The sequence below is a fragment of the Ostrea edulis genome, chromosome 1, assembly GCF_947568905.1.
Source record: "Ostrea edulis chromosome 1, xbOstEdul1.1, whole genome shotgun sequence".
NCBI lineage: Eukaryota > Metazoa > Mollusca > Bivalvia > Ostreida > Ostreidae > Ostrea > Ostrea edulis.
The window spans coordinates 2008190-2028328 of NC_079164.1; the positions used below are offsets into that span (position 1 = coordinate 2008190).

Sequence of the window (20139 nt, forward strand, 5' to 3'; positions counted from 1 at the left end):
ATTGTATATTGTTAATGTCTTGCTCAAGAATTTTTTACTCCTATGGAGACGTCATCATTGCCGGTGAAGGGTTGCAAAATTTAGGCTTATGCTCGGCTCTTATATGGCCTTTAAGCAGGGATGGATCTTTATCATGCCACAACTAGTTTGACACAGCTAGGGCCTCGGTTTTTGCGGTCTCATCCAAAGGACCGTCCCGTTTAGTCACCTCTTACGACAAGCAAGGGGTATTGAGGACCTATTATAACCCGGATCCCCATGGGATCATGAACGTCTGTGTGACGGTGAAATCTGACGGTGTGTAGACGTTGAAATCTGACGTTGTGTAGACGTTGAAATCTGACATTGTGTAGACGTCAGAAAAAGACGTCTAAAAAACTTTCATTTTCAACAACAATCCAACGTAAATCCAACGTCAGAAATCGACGTCAATACAACGTCAATCCAACTAACTTTGCCTGCTGGGCTGGACTTGTGAAAATGATAGAGACTGATGTCAGGGGTTAGTACGAGGTAGCGAATCAATAAGTTCCCTGGACTTGTGAAGATGGGGGTATATTACTAGACCTGTTTTAGAGTTTGGATATTTCGGTGGTTCCTGTTTATGGCAAGTAAAAGAGTAACGCCTGCTCTTATAATGTATCACAGAAGGTTTACAGGGGCGGATCCAGGAATTGCGGTTACGCCACTGGTTTACCAAGTCATGGTAGCAAAAAAGGGAAGCAATCGGGGATGGAACCCGGTACCCTTCTACATAGGTTATCTAACCACTGAGCTGACGGGGCTAATATACAAAGTATATGGTAATATTACTTCACTATAAAAAATTTAATCCTATTTCGGAACGCATGTACAAGAACTTCGTGTGAAGGAGCAATCTCTACCCAGAGTTATCGTTCCTTACACTCACTTACACCTCTGTAAACGTCTCAAGGGTTTTACAAGATTTTTGTAAAATGGCACGTATGCTCAAATAAAGTATGGTTTTGACTTCAGTTACAAAAATATACGCAAATAAATAAATATTGAGCAGATGTCAAGTCTTTTAGCATTGATTTGGGTTGAAACGTAGATATTGGGTAGTTCTATTGCACCAGGCCTATAGATAGGTACATGAAGAATATATAGTAATGGAAAAAAAATATATACAAATAGTTGCTTGTCCTACATTTTCCAGATATTTTATAAAATAGTTCTTAGTTTTATTAGCCGTAAAAAAGTGGATTTACATGTGGAATAACATTGCTTATTTTGAGACGTTAACAGTGAAAGCAAGGAACGACAACTCTGAGTAGAGATTGGTATAGGAGATGGAAATATAATTTTAAAACAAAATTTCAGAAACGTCCCGTATGATCCTTCATTCAACACAAAGCGTAAATTCCTTAATCAGTGCATGGTTTCAATTTATTGGTTGAACATTGCACTAGTCTTGAGAATAAGATAAATTGCAAATATTTTCTGATCATCTTTTTAAAATTTTTTTTACACAAACTTCATAAAATATGCATCTCTTTGATTTAAATACTGGTAATTGTTTTGTTTAAATGAGTGCAATAACACAATAATTAAAGGTAGATTTACAGGTAGTTTTTATTACACTATATTCTCTTTAGTCAGTAGCATAATACAGTGCACCTTGACATTAATTTCATTTAGAATTGATTTTTTTAATTCATTAACAAAATATTTTCAACTTTGATAGATATTATTGAAGCAATGAAGCATATCTCATTATAACGCCTTTAGATACCGGGAGGGGGGGGGGGTAATTAACTGCAATTTACACGATTACCCATGAGGATAAATTTACATCTGCATTGTTTTTCCAAAAACCCCTAAAATTTGCGTCATTTTATTGATTTCATCTTATTAAAAAATGATAGAAAATAGTATAAATGACTAAATAGGAGACATCTTTCAAGCCCTATAAAATCTGTAAAATCCAGGAGCTTCCGGGGGCTTCGCCCCCCTAGGCCCCCACCAGGGCTTCGTCCTGAACCCACAAGGGGCCTCAAGACCGCCTGCCTCATACAGTTGCGCCCCCCCCCCCCCCCTTAACCGCAATTCCTGGATCCGCCCTTGACCTGGTTATTAACTTCATGTTTCGTAAAACGTTTAGTAAAATTAAGACTACTTGAGCTTTACCATATATGCTTTTAGAAAAACTTAATAGCTTATTAATTAACTTAACTCTTACTAATCGATGTATAATTAACGATTCACATGTATAAACATTCTGATGCAACTCAATTCGGCTCTAAGGTCAATCCGTCCCCAGTCGATCCGGCCCCAGTCATTCTGGTAATTTACCGTAGTCAGTCCGTACCTCCCATATATACTTTTTATGAATATTTTCTGTGTACAATAAATTAAATTAAATGAGTATAAACAATGGATGAAAATTCTACACATACTTAGTTTTCTGTTTATTGGTACCGAGGTCAATCTGTTAAGAGTTTTTTTTTTTTTCCCGATCATTATTTTGTTTATTAGTTGGAACAAACTTCTCTAAACATCCAAGCTATACCATTATCGTGTAACTACATAGCGATGTGGAAATTTCTTTGCATTTTGTAAAATGTGATTTCGTTTCGTATGTATCGCAACCAGCGATGATTTTAGTGGAATGAATTTAATCATCACTTATTTCAGAATAAATAGAAGATTTTCTTCATGTCTCTTGTATATTATTTCTTTTAGATTCTTGGGGATTTCAAGTTTTCATCCTAAAAATTTGTATGATTTTCACTTCGCTTCGCAGTTATTTTTCAATCACTTACTTATTATTTCAAAATTTCCTGAAGTTCAGTACCTGGTTTCATAGAACGGTCCTCCCGCATGTGCACAGAAGGTCGGGGTTCGAATCCCGGCCGCGACAGACATACAAGTTGTTAAAACAGGTAGTGACAGTTCCCTCGCCAAACGCTCGGCATCAGGTGCATATCACGTAGATAGAATGTTCTATCGTTAAAATGATAATGTCCTACGGACCCGAGGGCCTGTCCCGAGAGTTAGATTATTCTAACTTCATATCACGGGTCCTCGGATCAGATTCTAACTTCATATCACGGGTCCTCGGATCAGATTCTAACTTCATATCACGGGTCCTCGGATCAGATTCTAACTTCATATCACGGGTCCTCGGATCAGATTCTAACTTCATATCACGGGTCCTCGGATCAGATTCTAACTTCATATCACGGGTCCTCGGATCAGATTCTAACTTCATATCACGGGTCCTCGGATCAGATTCTAACTTCATATCACGGGTCCTCGGATCAGATTCTAACTTCATATCACGGGTCCTCGGATCAGATTCTAACTTCATATCACGGGTCCTCGGATCAGATTCTAACTTCATATCACGGGTCCTCGGATCAGATTCTAACTTCATATCACGGGTCCTCGGATCAGATTCTAACTTCATATCACGGGTCCTCGGATCAGATTCTAACTTCATATCACGGGTCCTCGGATCAGATTCTAACTTCATATCACGGGTCCTCGGATCAGATTCTAACTTCATATCACGGGTCCTCGGATCAGATTCTAACTTCATATCACGGGTCCTCGGATCAGATTCTAACTTCATATCACGGGTCCTCGGATCAGATTCTAACTTCATATCACGGGTCCTCGGATCAGATTCTAACTTCATATCACGGGTCCTCGGATCAGATTCTAACTTCATATCACGGGTCCTCGGATCAGATTCTAACTTCATATCACGGGTCCTCGGATCAGATTCTAACTTCATATCACGGGTCCTCGGATCAGATTCTAACTTCATATCACGGGTCCTCGGATCAGATTCTAACTTCATATCACGGGTCCTCGGATCAGATTCTAACTTCATATCACGGGTCCTCGGATCAGATTCTAACTTCATATCACGGGTCCTCGGATCAGATTCTAACTTCATATCACGGGTCCTCGGATCAGATTCTAACTTCATATCACGGGTCCTCGGATCAGATTCTAACTTCATATCACGGGTCCTCGGATCAGATTCTAACTTCATATCACGGGTCCTCGGATCAGATTCTAACTTCATATCACGGGTCCTCGGATCAGATTCTAACTTCATATCACGGGTCCTCGGATCAGATTCTAACTTCATATCACGGGTCCTCGGATCAGATTCTAACTTCATATCACGGGTCCTCGGATCAGATTCTAACTTCATATCACGGGTCCTCGGATCAGATTCTAACTTCATATCACGGGTCCTCGGATCAGATTCTAACTTCATATCACGGGTCCTCGGATCAGATTCTAACTTCATATCACGGGTCCTCGGATCAGATTCTAACTTCATATCACGGGTCCTCGGATCAGATTCTAACTTCATATCACGGGTCCTCGGATCAGATGACCTTAAAAACGGATGTCCCGTATCACAGTTGGTGTGGCACACTAACAGATTGACTAAAGAACCGGGTTACCCTTATTCTCTTTAGAGAAGTCGAGAGGCATGGCCCGTTCAGAAGCATATATACTTCTCTAAAAGAGAATAGGTTACCCTCAAGTGCGCGTTGGCCGTACCGCCTAGCATAGGCCTAAATTTGAAGCTCCTCACACCCGTAGCCAGGGGGAGGGGGGGGGGGGGGGTCGTGGGGTTCGTACGAACCCCCCCCCCCCCCCCTTGAAAACTACTAAGCACTATTAAAGTTGGCATTTTGTTTGAATTGTGACTATTAAAGTCGGGATTTTTTATGAAAATCATGAAAATTCATAGTAAAAAAGGCATGATTCCAAAATTCAAATTAAGTGCCAGGAAATTGCTAGATTGCAGGATTTTGCACCAAATACCCCAGACCCCCTGCCGTAGTGGCACCTCGCGGTGCGAGGTGATAGACTCGCGTTGCGAGTCTATGTACCCCCCCCCCCCCCCCCCCCCTTGAAAAATCCTGCCTACGGGTCTGCTCCTCACCAGTCTTGGTGACGTCTCTGACATATGAGTGAAAATTTTCAAGAGAGACGTTAACAAGATACAATCGATCAATCTAATTCATTAAATAAGCCTATGAGCCGAAGTAACTGGAGTCAAATAAACTGGGAACGGAACGACGAAGGGCCGGACGATTACCTACCGCGCCAGTCTATCATTATCATGAATGGATGTCTAATCGTGAAATCAATGCCTTGTTAGTACGCACACACTGTTACCTACAAGGTAAGGTCTGTTAATCATGTTCATGGGTGTACATTTCAAGCATGTTGTTTAAATTAGAATATATCGGCTACGAGCATTTTTAATTCAATCTCAATCACATCCGGAAATCAGTCCATGTTAAATATTTTAAGGTCCAACCGAGTGCATGATTTGTTACATGTACATATAATCTCTATGATAGAGAATGTTCAGTTTAAAAGATAACATGTATGTATTTGTAGATTTTTTTTGAAAATGTGTTTTATGCAAGACTTTAAGAAAGATTCACTGACACACGTTTGCATTAATTGTTGATAAATATTAAATTGCCTTAAGTCAAAGATCAATTACAAGTGATTATTGGCGAATTAGGTTTCGTTGTTTTTTTTAAAATAAATAATGTAGACAATTTTTATAAATTACAAAATATTGTATATCAAATATTGCCAATTACTCCAGTCTATGTGAAAGTTTTTTGGACCACAAAGGACATTCTGACCTGTGTAATCAATGAGCACACACTCGCAGGACCGAATCAATTTTTGTCAGACTGGAAAACCTAATGTAAAAAAGTGAAACACGTGAAAATGCAAAACCAAGGAAATCTTATTTATTATACTAGTAATACTATACCAGGGAACACTCCCGCATAATACTTTAGACAGTCCATGCAGTTTTAATCACATTCATTTACATATTTGGATTTATGCTATATTTTTTACTTATAACACACATCTAAATGAATCTGCGTCAATACAGTGAAGCTCAAAACTGGACACTGAGACATTGAACATTCTGGTCTGGTGTAAAAAATGATGCATCGGACCTGAGGCATCGCACATCGGTCAGGTCCAACAGTCCGATGTCTGTCGCATAAACTGCTACTCAATTCCACAACCCAATGCTCTTCGAATTCACTACCACAGGAATCAACAATGTCACAACCCAATGCCATGCAGTTATACACAACTCGTCACATTCAATACACAACACACACAGTTACAATATTTAGTAAAGACACCCACCACATTCAATACACAACACACACAGTTAACAACATTTAGTAACGACGCCCACCACATTAAATACACAACTCACACAGTTAACAACATTTAGTAAAGACACCCACCACATTCAATACACAACACACACAGTTAACAACATTTAGTAAAGACACCCACCACATTCAATACACAACACACAGTTAACAACATTTAGTAAAGACACCCACCACATTCAATACACAACACACACAGTTAACAACATTTAGTAAAGACACCCACCACATTCAATACACAACACACACAGTTAACAACATTTAGTAAAGACACCCACCACATTCAATACACAACACACACAGTTAACAACATTTAGTAACGACGCCCACCACATTCAATACACAACTCACAGTCAACAAAATTTAGTAACGATGCCCACCACATTCAATACACAACACACAGTTAACAACATTTAGTAGAGACACCGACCACATTCAATACACGATCAAATTTATGCATAATCAGCGATACACAGCCAATGATATACAATGATACACAATTCTCTTTACATGCAATATGCCTATAGACTTATATTCCACTATAAGCCAATGATATCTCTACATGCAATAGATAGTCCACTACATGCAATATACAACTCATACATACATACACACAACCCACCACATGTTTGATTGCTTTTACAAGTTATTTTACATCCCCTTACAGAGACGCTGAAACTAGTCAAGATGATAACAAAATGATTTAGATAAATCATACTTGATTTTCACTTCAATGATAGTCTTAAAAGTACCTCCCAGTTACACTGTAAGAAATGCAGAAAGTTTTGTCAATCATTATGAGCTATGGATCAATGACTCGAATAATTTGTGAAAATTGTATGTAATGTATACCTATGTAAGAATGATTTACTTATATATTTACAGGACAGAAGTGCACTGTATACATAGAAAATCAAAGTAATGATGCAGGACAATGATAGACATCTACCGTGTTCTATGAGATGTGAGAGGAATCGATTGGCTACATTTAGTAATTTCCCGTGCTCTGAATTTGTCAGCACCCTTCGATTAGCACAATCCGGATATTACTACACTGGGAATGATTCTAATTGCCAATGTTATCTCTGTGGTTATGAACATTGTGAATGGACTTCCGGAGTCATTCCATTACACTGTGAGTTAAGGAGTACAGGCACTGTGGAGAACATACCAATACACCGCTCACAGCATGCTCAGGATCGACTCGTTCCCTCTGCACAGCCGTCTGCATCATCCTATTATCATTGTCCGAGTTCACACTCGGAGGAACCTAAAGTTCACTTCGAGTCTGTCCATGCTCATCTATTATCAGCAACTTCCAGGGGTGTGTCTTCAAACACGAATGACAGAGACAGAAGTGGCCTCTTCAGAATGTTAAGACTACCAATAAACAGTAGTAGTGCTCCACAACTGCCTTCAGTGGATAATATCCCAAAACATTCTACGCAGAGATTATGCATGAGATTAAGAAACGAACAAACTGGCCGCATTGAAAGTTCAGCACCCTCTGAGACAAACGGCACCGAATGTACATCCCGTCGTCATTTATTACCCAGAATTCCCAGCGGATGTAGACGTGTTGTGTCAACTCCTCATCGAGACAGTCCCCCAACAAACCAATGCAAAATCCCGGATAATTCAGAATCCTGGGATTGTGCACGAGGGGCTGTCTCCATGTGTCCCTCAGGGTCTAGACGTCCTCTATCCGAGAGTGACACATGGCTTCCAGTGCCGGAAGAAAACTTCCGACTTAGCACAGCTGTGAGGAGCACCCCTGGAATTCCACAAACTCACAGGGAGAGGCTCTCCACTTTCCACTACTGGCCCAGCAGCCTCCCAACAGCACAGAAAATGGCAGTAGCTGGATTCTTCTATTTAGGATATGGCGATTCCGTTCAGTGCTCATTTTGTAATGGACGTTTGAGAGACTGGTCAGCAATGGATGATCCTTGGAGTAAGCATGCTCGAAAGTTTCCGCACTGCAAATTCATCCTACAGCATTTAACAAAGGTACAGTTGACCAACTAAAAAAAATTAAACCGTACCATTTTTGTATTGTATAAGAAAGTTTCAGATTATTATGTTCCCCAAACAAAGTTTGGGAACATATTGTTTTTACTCTGTTTCTTATTATTATTATTATTATTATTATTATTATTCTTTTTCTCCGGTACTTTTTTGTCCGGTAGTGTTCTCAGAAACTACAAAAGGGATCGATATGAAACTTTCCAGGATGATAGTATAGCGTTTGTAGATGTGCATAGTGATAGTCATTTTGTTTGCACGTGCATACACGCGCGCGCACGTGCATTGCAATTTTGGTACAAAAAATGGAAAATCAGAATATTGAAGGAAGCGATATAAAACCTAAATAGGATGATAGTATATCATTTGTACATATGAAAAATAATAGTTATTTTGCCAGCACGCGCACGCATGCGCGTGCACGCGCATTACAAAATTTGTACGCTAACTTTGGAATCAGTCTAACTTTTTGGTTGTTCATTGAAATAGCTTGAAATTCATATCATAGGTAGATATTGAGACCCTTAACTGATTTACATAGTCAAAATTACCAATTTGCACGCGCATGCACGTGCGCTTCATTTTGATTGGATAATGCTAAAACGTTTGTAACTATCTTATTTATGAAGCGAATGAGATGATATTCACAGCATATGTAGACAATATGTGTATCTATATGTTGGTGTAACAAAAAATGCCAACGCACACGCGCATGCGCGTGCAACGTTTTTTAAATGTTCAATTTTTAAAGGACGATAACGTTTTTGTTTTTCATCAAATTCTATTCATATTAGGGGTTTAGATGTATCTTGGTACTCCTTACAAATTGCTGTGGTTAGAATTACTGCTCATCACGTGCATGCACGTGTGCTGATTTCTGATTGGACGATTTTAAAATCGCTATAACTTCCTTATATTTGGTGGAAACGTTATGAAATTCATACTGTGGGTATATGATATAAATGCCTGTTGAACGACATCAACAAAAATTCGGAATCATACACGCGTGCGCGTGTATGCACGTGCAACGCTTTCTTTCATTTCTTGGTACTGAAATGACCATATTGAACGTACTACATGTAATTAAAGGCTAAAATAAAATGATTTTTTCCTATAGATTCACAAGGACATCACTTTTTAATTGGGGGAGGTTTGGGGAACATCTGTAACGGTCCCCGTTACAATTAGAACTAGTTTGAATTGAATTTACAAGTATGCTCACTACGAATGTGCAGTCACTAGGTGACCTGAGTCACTCGTGAGCTATTGCTATTGGTCTGCGCCTGTCATCGTCCGTCGTGCCTCAATAGTTGAACATTTTTAACTTCTTGATAACTACATGTACCATTCCAATTCTTTTCAAATTTGGTATGAAGCAGCTTCAGTACAATAGGGATGTGAATTGTAAATTTCAGGATTCCTTAACCCCTGGGGCCTTAGGGTTGGGCAAAAATTGACCAACTTTCAACTAATTCAGAGCAGGAAGGCATGTAAATTTCATGATGACCGGCATAAAGGTTCTGATTCCAGGATGGAGCCAAACTTGGCTTAGTACATATTTCACACCTCGAACAAAAGTGTTCATAGATACTAAATCACGTGGTACATCCCCAGTCCAAGTTTCACGATTGTGTAACCATGCCATTGTATTTATCATTAGTCAACAATAATTATCCATGATTGGTAATACTCACAGACAAGGTGACATGCTCTCTGAGCATGGTGTTTCTAATTATTTAATTAACACTGAAAATCAAATCAAAACACAAACATCATTAAATGTTTCAGTGACAAGGCCAACCAACAAAAACTTAGATTAGATAATTATGTTTTTAAGGTAGTACTCTACATCATCATAATGGCTGACTTCCTTTAAAAACATGGATGAAAAAATCAATATCGGCAATATTAGACTTTTCCTTTTCCATTTAAATACCTAGCCGAGTAGCGCAGCAGGTTAGAATACCGACTGCTGAACTGTAGGTTGCAGGTTCTAGTCCAGCAGGGGTTTTGAATTTTATTCAGATTACCTTCTACTAAAATTGTATTTTTTGACCAAAAAAAGTAAATTTAAAAAATTTCAACTTCAAAATATTGTTGTACACATCCTCCATTTTTCATCTATATTAAATTTCTCAGGTGTAGCATACATCCTTAAGACTCAAAATTACATCTAATTCTCTCCCTCCCTCTCTCTCTCCCTCTCACCACATGACTAACACTTCATCGAAATAAGATAAAAGGAGTACTCACCATCTTGTTTTAGAGCCTCGTTCACAAAGCGACACATCCAGAAATTAACTCATTTGAAATAAATTTAAAAGGCAGAATTGGTTTTACATCTCACTATCAGCATATATTTTTTAGTCACTCGGGTCACCCAAACATTCTCTGTTATTCAAGATATTTTTCTGAATTAGTATCTAGAAACGAAAACAAATCCTCACAAAAGACTTGAGCTGCTACAAGTTTTGACTTCAATTTATCCATTTGTAAAGAGATGACACACAGTCTTGAAACATAAATGAAGATATTTTTAATTCTGTAGAAAATCCAAATTGCTTGAGAACTACTCACTGCTGACCATTATTACCTGACTGTTGGTCAGTTTTGGGCCTTGAATACATTAGTACCTGACTGTTGGCCAGTGTTTGGACTTGAATACATTAGTACCTGACTGTTGGACAGTGTTGGGCCTTGAATACATTAGTACCTGACTGTTGGCCAGTGTTTGGACTTGAATACATTAGTACCTGACTGTTGGCCAGTGTTGGGCCTTGAATACATTAGTACCTGACTGTTGGCCAGTGTTGGGCCTTGAATACATTAGTACCTGACTGTTGGCCAGTGTTGGGCCTTGAATACATTAGTACCTGACTGTTGGCCAGTGTTGGGCCTTGAATGCATTAGTACCTGACTGTTGGCCAGTGATGGGCCTTGAATACATTAGTACCTGACTGTTGGCCAGTGTTGGGTCTTGAATACATTAGTACCTGGCTGTTGGCCAGTGTTGGGCCTTGAATACATTAGTACCTGGCTGTTGGCCAGTGTTGGGCCTTGAATACATTAGTACCTGGCTGTTGAGTGTTGATTACAGGTGAACTCACCCGGTGAGTAATAATTTTTTAAAATCCAGCCAGTACAAAATTGCACCAATCAAGATCTATACTGATAATTGTGATTAAAGGATTAAAATTCAGAAGGGTTATAATAAATTAAACAGAAATCATATAGAGTTTAATTATTTGTTTGAAACAGGTACTAAGTATGTTGTTCAACTTTTCTCTCGCCACCCAATTCGATCCCTCGCTTTGCTCGACGCCAAATATCTTGGTACTCTGACAATAAAAAGTTTACCAACATATACATAAAGTGTTTATGTATAAAACATTTAAATGACATGTTCTTTGATGCTATTGACAATAAACTGAACGAAATGGATATTTAGAATGAGCAGGTAGTCCCTTTCCAAAATTTTAAATTTCATGATCCCAAGGGTAGGGGTTATGGTGGAACCAAACTTATAGTGATTATTGTTATTTTTGCTGATACTGCATCAAAACTAATTATATAATATTATAATTTAGGAAAAGCAGAAAAGGATGAACCAAAATTGTGAATTTTGTGACCCCGTGGTTCTGACTCTAGGGTGGGTCCAAGATAGTTGTATATGTTAATTCATGTAGCATTGACCAGTAAAGGCACTTTGTGTGTGTGTGGGGGGGGGGGGGGGGGGATTTGTGTTTTAAGAACACGCCTTGTTTTCTGCTACTGCTGAATATTAGAATTTATATCAGACATGCAGAACAGGAAATTTATTATAGTTTTTGTAACTCTAGCCTCACTTTGGGGCTAGTGATGCCTTTAACTAATACTCTGAGCCTCTTGTTCATAGTCTGTTTTCATTTTTGCAGATATCCGGAAATCAAGGTCAGACAGATGTATCATGTGACAGACCAGATGATATCTGTATAACCGATGCGCAGATAGCTAGCATGTCAGCGACGAGAGAACTACAGAATCTATCGTTTGAATTACCCGACATTGTCAATGCTTGTAGAGAACTAAACACAGTCGGTAAGCCCAGGAATGCGGTAACATTCTTTAATGACAACAATGTCAGAGAATAGCTTTGCTTTCGATTTTAATTTGTACACTTGGTATTTCCAGATATTCTGAAGTTCTTTGTTAATTACAGATTTAAGGGTTGTCATACAGCGAGATATTCTGAAGTACTTTGTTAATTACAGATTTACGAGTTGTCACACAGCGAGATATTCTGAAGTACTTCTACGAGGACACCGAAGAGGACAGATTCTCAACTGACGGTAAAAATCTTATAAATCCTGACCAGATTTTCCAAACTTTAAACGTGAAATTCTTTTCTAATGTAACTGTTTTGTAATCTGCATGTTGATTGACTAATGCACTGATGTTTGAGGCTATCAAACGAGCATTAACCGAACGGAAAGCTCAACATTGTGTCATCATTATAGAATGACACAAAAACATAACATCAAACGTGAACATTTCTTGCCTTATTTCATATAACAAAAAGGTAAAACACAATCATATGAAACATAAGTGTATTTTACTGTACAACTAAATGTAACAATCTCATAAGTGTGTTTCACTGTACTGAATGTCACAATTTCTTTATAAGTGTGTTATACTGTACTGAATGTAACAGTCTCATTATAAGTGTGTTTTACTGTACTGAATATAACAGTCTCATTATAAGTGTGTTTTACTGTACTGAATGTAACAGTCTCATTATAAGTGTGTTTGACTGTACTGAATGTAACAGTCTCATTATAAGTGTGTTTTACTGTGTGTACTGAATGTAACAATCTCATTATGAGTGTGTTTTACTGTGTGTACTGAATGTAACAATCTTATTATAAGTGTGTTATACTGTACTGAATGTAACAATTTCATTATAAGTGTGTTGTACTGTACTGAATGTAACAGTCTCATTATGAGTGTGTTTTACTGTACTTAATGTAACAGTCTCATCATAAGTGTGTTGTACTGTACTGAATGTAACAGTCTCATTATAAGTGTGTTGTACTGTACTGAATGTAACAATTTCATTATAAGTGTGTTGTACTGTACTGAATGTAACAGTCTCATTATAAGTGTGTTTTACTGTACTGAATGTAACAGTCTCATTATAAGTGTGTTTTACTGTGTGTACTGAATGTAACAGTCTCATTATAAGTGTGTTTGACTGTGTGTACTGAATGTAACAGTCTCATTATAAGTGTGTTTTACTGTAGTGAATGTAACAGTCTCATTATAAGTGTGTTTGACTGTGTGTACTGAATGTAACAGTCTCATTATAAGTGTGTTTGACTGTGTGTACTGAATGTAACAGTCTCATTATAAGTGTGTTTTACTGTGTGTACTGAATGTAACAGTCTCTTTATAAGTGTGTTGTACTGTACTGAATGTAACAATTTCATTATAAGTGTGTTGTACTGTACTGAATGTAACAGTCTCATTATAAGTGTGTTGTACTGTACTGAATGTAACAGTCTCATTATAAGTGTGTTGTACTGTACTGAATGTAACAGTCTCATTATAAGTGTGTTTTACTGTGTGTACTGAATGTAACAGTCTCATTATAAGTGTGTTTTACTGTGTGTACTGAATGTAACAGTCTCATTATGAATGTGTTTTTGACTGTTTGTACTGAATGTAACAGTCTCATTATAAGTGTGTTTGACTGTGTGTACTGAATGTAACAATCTCATCATAAGTGTGTTGTCCAGTACTGAATGTAACAATCTCATTATAAGTGTGTTTTACTGTACTGAATGTAACAATCTCATTATAAGTGTGTTTTACTGTGTGTACTGAATGTAACAGTCTCATTATGAGTGTGTTGTACTGTACTGAATGTAACAGTCTCATTATAAGTGTGTTGTACTGTACTGAATGTAACAGTCTCATTATAAGTGTGTTTGACTGTGTGTACTGAATGTAACAGTCTCATTATAAGTGTGTTTTACTGTGTGTACTGAATGTAACAGTCTCATTATAAGTGTGTTTAACTGTGTGTACTGAATGTAACAATCTCATTATAAGTGTGTTTTACTGTGTGTACTGAATGTAACAGTCTCATCATAAGTGTGTTTGACTGTACTGAATGTAACAGTCTCATTATAAGTGTGTTTGACTGTGTGTACTGAATGTAACAATTTCATTATAAGTGTGTTTTACTGTGTGTACTGAATGTAACAGTCTCATTATAAGTGTGTTGTACTGTGTGTACTGAATGTAACAGTCTCATTATAAGTGTGTTTTACTGTGTGTACTGAATGTAACAGTCTCATTATAAGTGTGTTGTACTGTGTGTACTGAATGTAACAGTCTCATTATAAGTGTGTTTTACTGTGTGTACTGAATGTAACAGTCTCATTATAAGTGTGTTTGACTGTGTGTACTGAATGTAACAGTCTCATTATAAGTGTGTTTGACTGTGTGTACTGAATGTAACAGTCTCATTATAAGTGTGTTTGACTGTGTGTACTGAATGTAACAGTCTCATTATAAGTGTGTTTTACTGTGTGTACTGAATGTAACAATCTCATTATAAGTGTGTTTTACTGTACTGAATGTAACAATCTCATTATAAGTGTGTTTTACTGTGTGTACTGAATGTAACAGTCTCATTATAAGTGTGTTTGACTGTGTGTACTGAATGTAACAGTCTCATTATAAGTGTGTTTGACTGTGTGTACTGAATGTAACAGTCTCATTATAAGTGTGTTTTACTGTGTGTACTGAATGTAACAATCTCATTATAAGTGTGTTTTACTGTACTGAATGTAACAATCTCATTATAAGTGTGTTTTACTGTGTGTACTGAATGTAACAGTCTCATTATAAGTGTGTTTTACTGTACTGAATGTAACAGTCTCATTATAAGTGTGTTTGACTGTGTGTACTGAATGTAACAATCTCATTATAAGTGTGTTTTACTGTGTGTACTGAATGTAACAGTCTCATCATAAGTGTGTTTGACTGTACTGAATGTAACAGTCTCATTATAAGTGTGTTTGACTGTGTGTACTGAATGTAACAGTCTCATTATAAGTGTGTTTTACTGTGTGTACTGAATGTAACAGTCTCATTATAAGTGTGTTGTACTGTACTGAATGTAACAATTTCATTATAAGTGTGTTGTACTGTACTGAATGTAACAGTCTCATTATGAGTGTGTTTTACTGTACTTAATATAACAGTCTCATCATAAGTGTGTTGTACTGTACTGAATGTAACAGTCTCATTATAAGTGTGTTTGACTGTGTGTACTGAATGTAACAGTCTCATTATAAGTGTGTTTGACTGTGTGTACTGAATGTAAAAATCTCATTATAAGTGTGTTTTACTGTGTGTACTGAATGTAACAGTTTCATTATAAGTGTGTTTGACTGTGTGTACTGAATGTAACAGTCTCATTATAAGTGTGTTTTACTGTGTGTATTGAATGTAACAGTCTCATTATAAGTGTGTTGTACTGTACTGAATGTAACAATTTCATTATAAGTGTGTTGTACTGTACTGAATGTAACAGTCTCATTATAAGTGTGTTTGACTGTGTGTACTGAATGTAACAGTCTCATTATAAGTGTGTTTTACTGTGTGTACTGAATGTAACAGTCTCATTATAAGTGTGTTTGACTGTACTGAATGTAACAACCTCATTATAAGTGTGTTTTACTGTACTGAATGTAACAATCTCATTATAAGTGTGTTTGACTGTGTGTACTGAATGTAACAGTCTCATTATAAGTGTGTTTTACTGTGTGTACTGAATGTAACAGTCTCATTATTAGTGTGTTGTACTGTACTGAATGTAACAATTTCATTATGAGTGTGTTGTACTGTACTGAATGTAACAGTCTCATTATGAGTGTGTTTTACTGTACTTAATATAACAGTCTCATCATAAGTGTGTTGTACTGTACTGAATGTAACAGTCTCATTATAAGTGTGTTTTACTGTGTGTACTGAATGTAACAATCTCATCATAAGTGTGATGTACTGTACTGAATGTAACAATCTCATTATAAGTTTGTTTTACTGTACTGAATGTAACAATCTCATTATAAGTGTGTTTTACTGTGTGTACTGAATGTAACAGTCTCATTATAAGTGTGTTGTACTGTACTGAATGTAACAGTCTCATTATAAGTGTGTTTTACTGTACTGAATGTAACAGTCTCATTATAAGTGTGTTTTACTGTACTGAATGTAACAGTCTCATTATAAGTGTGTTTTACTGTACTGAATGTAACAGTCTCATTATAAGTGTGTTTTACTGTACTGAATGTAACAGTCTCATTATAAGTGTGTTGAACTGTACTGAATGTAACAGTCTCATTATAAGTGTGTTTTACTGTACTGAATGTAACAGTCTCATTATAAGTGTGTTTTACTGTGTGTACTGAATGTAACAATCTCATCATAAGTGTGATGTACTGTACTGAATGTAACAATCTCATTATAAGTTTGTTTTACTGTACTGAATGTAACAATCTCATTATAAGTGTGTTTTACTGTGTGTACTGAATGTAACAGTCTCACTATAAGTGTGTTTTACTGTAGTGAATGTAACAGTCTCATTATAAGTGTGTTTTACTGTGTGTACTGAATGTAACAGTCTCATTATAAGTGTGTTTTACTGTGTGTACTGAATGTAACAGTCTCACTATAAGTGTGTTTTACTGTACTGAATGTAAAAATCTCATTATAAGTGTGTTTTACTGTGTGTACTGAATGTAACAATCTCATTATAAGTGTGTTTTACTGTGTGTACTGAATGTAACAGTCACATTATGAATGTGTTTTTGACTGTGTGTACTGAATGTAACTGTCTCATTATAAGTGTGTTTTGCTGTGTGTACTGAATGTAACAGTCTCATTTTAAGTGTGTTTTACTGTACTGAATGTAACAGTCTCATTATAAGTTTGTTGTACTGTACTGAATGTAACAATTTCATTATAAGTGTGTTTTACTGTACTGAATGTAACAGTCTCATTATAGGTGTGTTTTACTGTGTGTACTGAATGTAACAGTCACATTATGAGTGTGTTTTACTGTGTGTACTGAATGTAACAGTCTCATTATAAGTGTGTTGTACTGTACTGAATGTAACAATTTCATTATGAGTGTGTTGTACTGTACTGAATGTAACAGTCTCATTATGAGTGTGTTTTACTGTACTTAATGTAACAGTCTCATCATAAGTGTGTTGTACTGTACTGAATGTAACAGTCTCATTATAAGTATCTTTACGTGACTTTTTCAGATCGTTGTCTGTGCTGTACTGAATGTAACAGTCTCTTTACGTGACTTTTTCAGATCGTTGTCTGTGCTGTACTGAATGTAACAGTCTCTTCACGTGACTTTTTCAGATCGTTGTCTGTGCTGTACTGAATGTAACAGTCTCTTTACGTGACTTTTTCAGATCGTTGTCTGTGCTGTACTGAATGTAACAGTCTCTTTTCGTGACTTTTTCAGATCGTTGTCTGTGCTGTACTGAATGTAACAGTCTCTTTACGTGACTTTTTCAGATCGTTGTCTGTGCTGTACTGAATGTAACAGTCTCTTCACGTGACTTTTTCAGATCGTTGTCTGTGCTGTACTGAATGTAACAGTCTCTTTACGTGACTTTTTCAGATCGTTGTCTGTGCTGTACTGAATGTAACAGTCTCTTCACGTGACTTTTTCAGATCGTTGTCTGTGCTGTACTGAATGTAACAGTCTCTTTACGTGACTTTTTCAGATCGTTGTCTGTGCTGTACTGAATGTAACAGTCTCTTCACGTGACTTTTTCAGATCGTTGTCTGTGCTGTACTGAATGTAACAGTCTCTTTACGTGACTTTTTCAGATCGTTGTCTGTGCTGTACTGAATGTAACAGTCTCTTCACGTGACTTTTTCAGATCGTTGTCTGTGCTGTACTGAATGTAACAGTCTCTTCACGTGACTTTTTCAGATCGTTGTCTGTGCTGTACTGAATGTAACAGTCTCTTTACGTGACTTTTTCAGATCGTTGTCTGTGCTGTACTGAATGTAACAGTCTCTTTACGTGACTTTTTCAGATCGTTGTCTGTGCTGTACTGAATGTAACAGTCTCTTCACGTGACTTTTTCAGATCGTTGTCTGTGCTGTACTGAATGTAACAGTCTCTTTACGTGACTTTTTCAGATCGTTGTCTGTGCTGTACTGAATGTAACAGTCTCTTTTCGTGACTTTTTCAGATCGTTGTCTGTGCTGTACTGAATGTAACAGTCTCTTTTCGTGACTTTTTCAGATCGTTGTCTGTGCTGTACTGAATGTAACAGTCTCTTTACGTGACTTTTTCAGATCGTTGTCTGTGCTGTACTGAATGTAACAGTCTCTTCACGTGACTTTTTCAGATCGTTGTCTGTGCTGTACTGAATGTAACAGTCTCTTCACGTGACTTTTTCAGATCGTTGTCTGTGCTGTACTGAATGTAACAGTCTCTTTACGTGACTTTTTCAGATCGTTGTCTGTGCTGTACTGAATGTAACAGTCTCTTTACGTGACTTTTTCAGATCGTTGTCTGTGCTGTACTGAATGTAACAGTCTCTTCACGTGACTTTTTCAGATCGTTGTCTGTGCTGTACTGAATGTAACAGTCTCTTCACGTGACTTTTTCAGATCGTTGTCTGTGCTGTACTGAATGTAACAGTCTCTTCACGTGACTTTTTCAGATCGTTGTCTGTGCTGTACTGAATGTAACAGTCTCTTCACGTGACTTTTTCAGATCGTTGTCTGTGCTGTACTGAATGTAACAGTCTCTTTACGTGACTTTTTCAGATCGTTGTCTGTGCTGTACTGAATGTAACAGTCTCTTCACGTGACTTTTTCAGATCGTTGTCTGTGCTGTACTGAATGTAACAGTCTCTTTACGTGACTTTTTCAGATCGTTGTCTGTGCTGTACTGAATGTAACAGTCTCTTTACGTGACTTTTTCAGATCGTTGTCTGTGCTGTACTGAATGTAACAGTCTCTTTACGTGACTTTTTCAGATCGTTGTCTGTGCTGTACTGAATGTAACAGTCTCTTTACGTGACTTTTTCAGATCGTTGTCTGTGCTGTACTGAATGTAACAGTCTCTTTACGTGACTTTTTCAGATCGTTGTCTGTGCTGTGTTTGCTCTCTACAAGTTGTCTCCCTGTTGTTTTTTCCTTGTCGACATGGATGTTGTACCGAGTGTAAAGGTAGACAACTCCTCCATCACTGTCCTCGATGTGACCACCATATCAAGGCAAAGATAAACGTTTTCATTTAAGGATTCGTAAAACATGTCTTATTCGAATTAAGGTGAAATGACACCTGGTGATTTTTTTCTGTACCAATTCCTCATACATATATAGAAACATCTCTAATAAAATTAAATCACAATTATTTGTTGTTCATTTTATATTTCACAATTTTATTTATAAAGAAAATTGAATTTGATTTAGAAGGAATATAAAAGTATGAAAATAGTGCTGATGTTTATATTTTCATTCAAGTTTGGAAAGGAAGTCGGCCATTATGACGGTGGAGTATTCCTCCTTAAAGTATCGAGTTGTTGATCGATCGAGTCACTTGCTGGGACAGAATCATGGTCTGCAACAAATATTTTTTTTTAAAAAGGAGAAATATCACATCAGAGAAATTTAATGTGGATGAAAAATGGATGATCTATACAATATTTTAAAATTGAAAAGTTTCAAATTTATCTATCTATTTAAAAATTAAGCTTTAGTAAAACTAATATAAAAAAAGAAACAAATGTTTCAGAAATATGCATGTCCCCTCCCTATGCAAAATTGAAAATTACACATGCATCATTTGATTCAAGATGTTGAA

At 37.0% G+C, this 20139-nt stretch overlaps 2 protein-coding genes across 3 annotated transcripts; one reads left to right on the forward strand and one right to left on the reverse strand.

Moving 5' to 3' along the window:
- Positions 1-759: 759 nt before the first annotated feature.
- On the reverse strand, positions 760-4354 carry LOC130048525 (peptidyl-prolyl cis-trans isomerase G-like). The gene is made up of 2 exons (XM_056145397.1): positions 3030-4354; positions 760-784 (listed from the first exon to the last, which is right to left on the reverse strand). The coding sequence occupies exons 1-2, from the start codon at positions 4352-4354 to the stop codon at positions 760-762; spliced, it is 1350 nt and encodes a 449-aa protein (XP_056001372.1).
- A 564-nt stretch (positions 4355-4918) lies between these two features.
- LOC125664517 (uncharacterized) lies at positions 4919-19689 on the forward strand. Of its 2 annotated transcripts, none has more exons than XM_048897292.2 (5): positions 4919-5179; positions 7101-8225; positions 12155-12317; positions 12491-12568; positions 19416-19689. In XM_048897292.2, exons 2-5 carry the CDS (start codon positions 7137-7139, stop codon positions 19571-19573), a joined length of 1488 nt encoding a protein of 495 aa, XP_048753249.2. In that variant the 5' UTR covers positions 4919-5179; positions 7101-7136; the 3' UTR covers positions 19574-19689. The 2 variants fall into 2 exon arrangements, with proteins under 2 accessions (XP_048753249.2, XP_048753250.2); XM_048897293.2 differs by having other exon boundaries at positions 5077-5184.
- The last annotated feature ends 450 nt before the right edge of the window (positions 19690-20139 follow it).

Excerpts from the sequence above, each read along its gene's own strand:
- LOC130048525 (XM_056145397.1), bottom strand. The coding sequence starts at position 4,354 with ATGAAGTTAGAATCTGATCCGAGGACCCGTGATATGAAGTTAGAATCT. Across the intron at positions 785-3,029 it reads CCGAGGACCCGTGATATGAA|CCCCGTCAGCTCAGTGGTTA; the intron begins GTTAGAATAATC and ends TTTGTATATTAG.
- LOC125664517 (XM_048897292.2), top strand. The coding sequence starts at position 7,137 with ATGATGCAGGACAATGATAGACATCTACCGTGTTCTATGAGATGTGAG. Across the intron at positions 8,226-12,154 it reads TCCTACAGCATTTAACAAAG|ATATCCGGAAATCAAGGTCA; the intron begins GTACAGTTGACC and ends TCATTTTTGCAG. Across the intron at positions 12,318-12,490 it reads TAGAGAACTAAACACAGTCG|ATTTACGAGTTGTCACACAG; the intron begins GTAAGCCCAGGA and ends TGTTAATTACAG.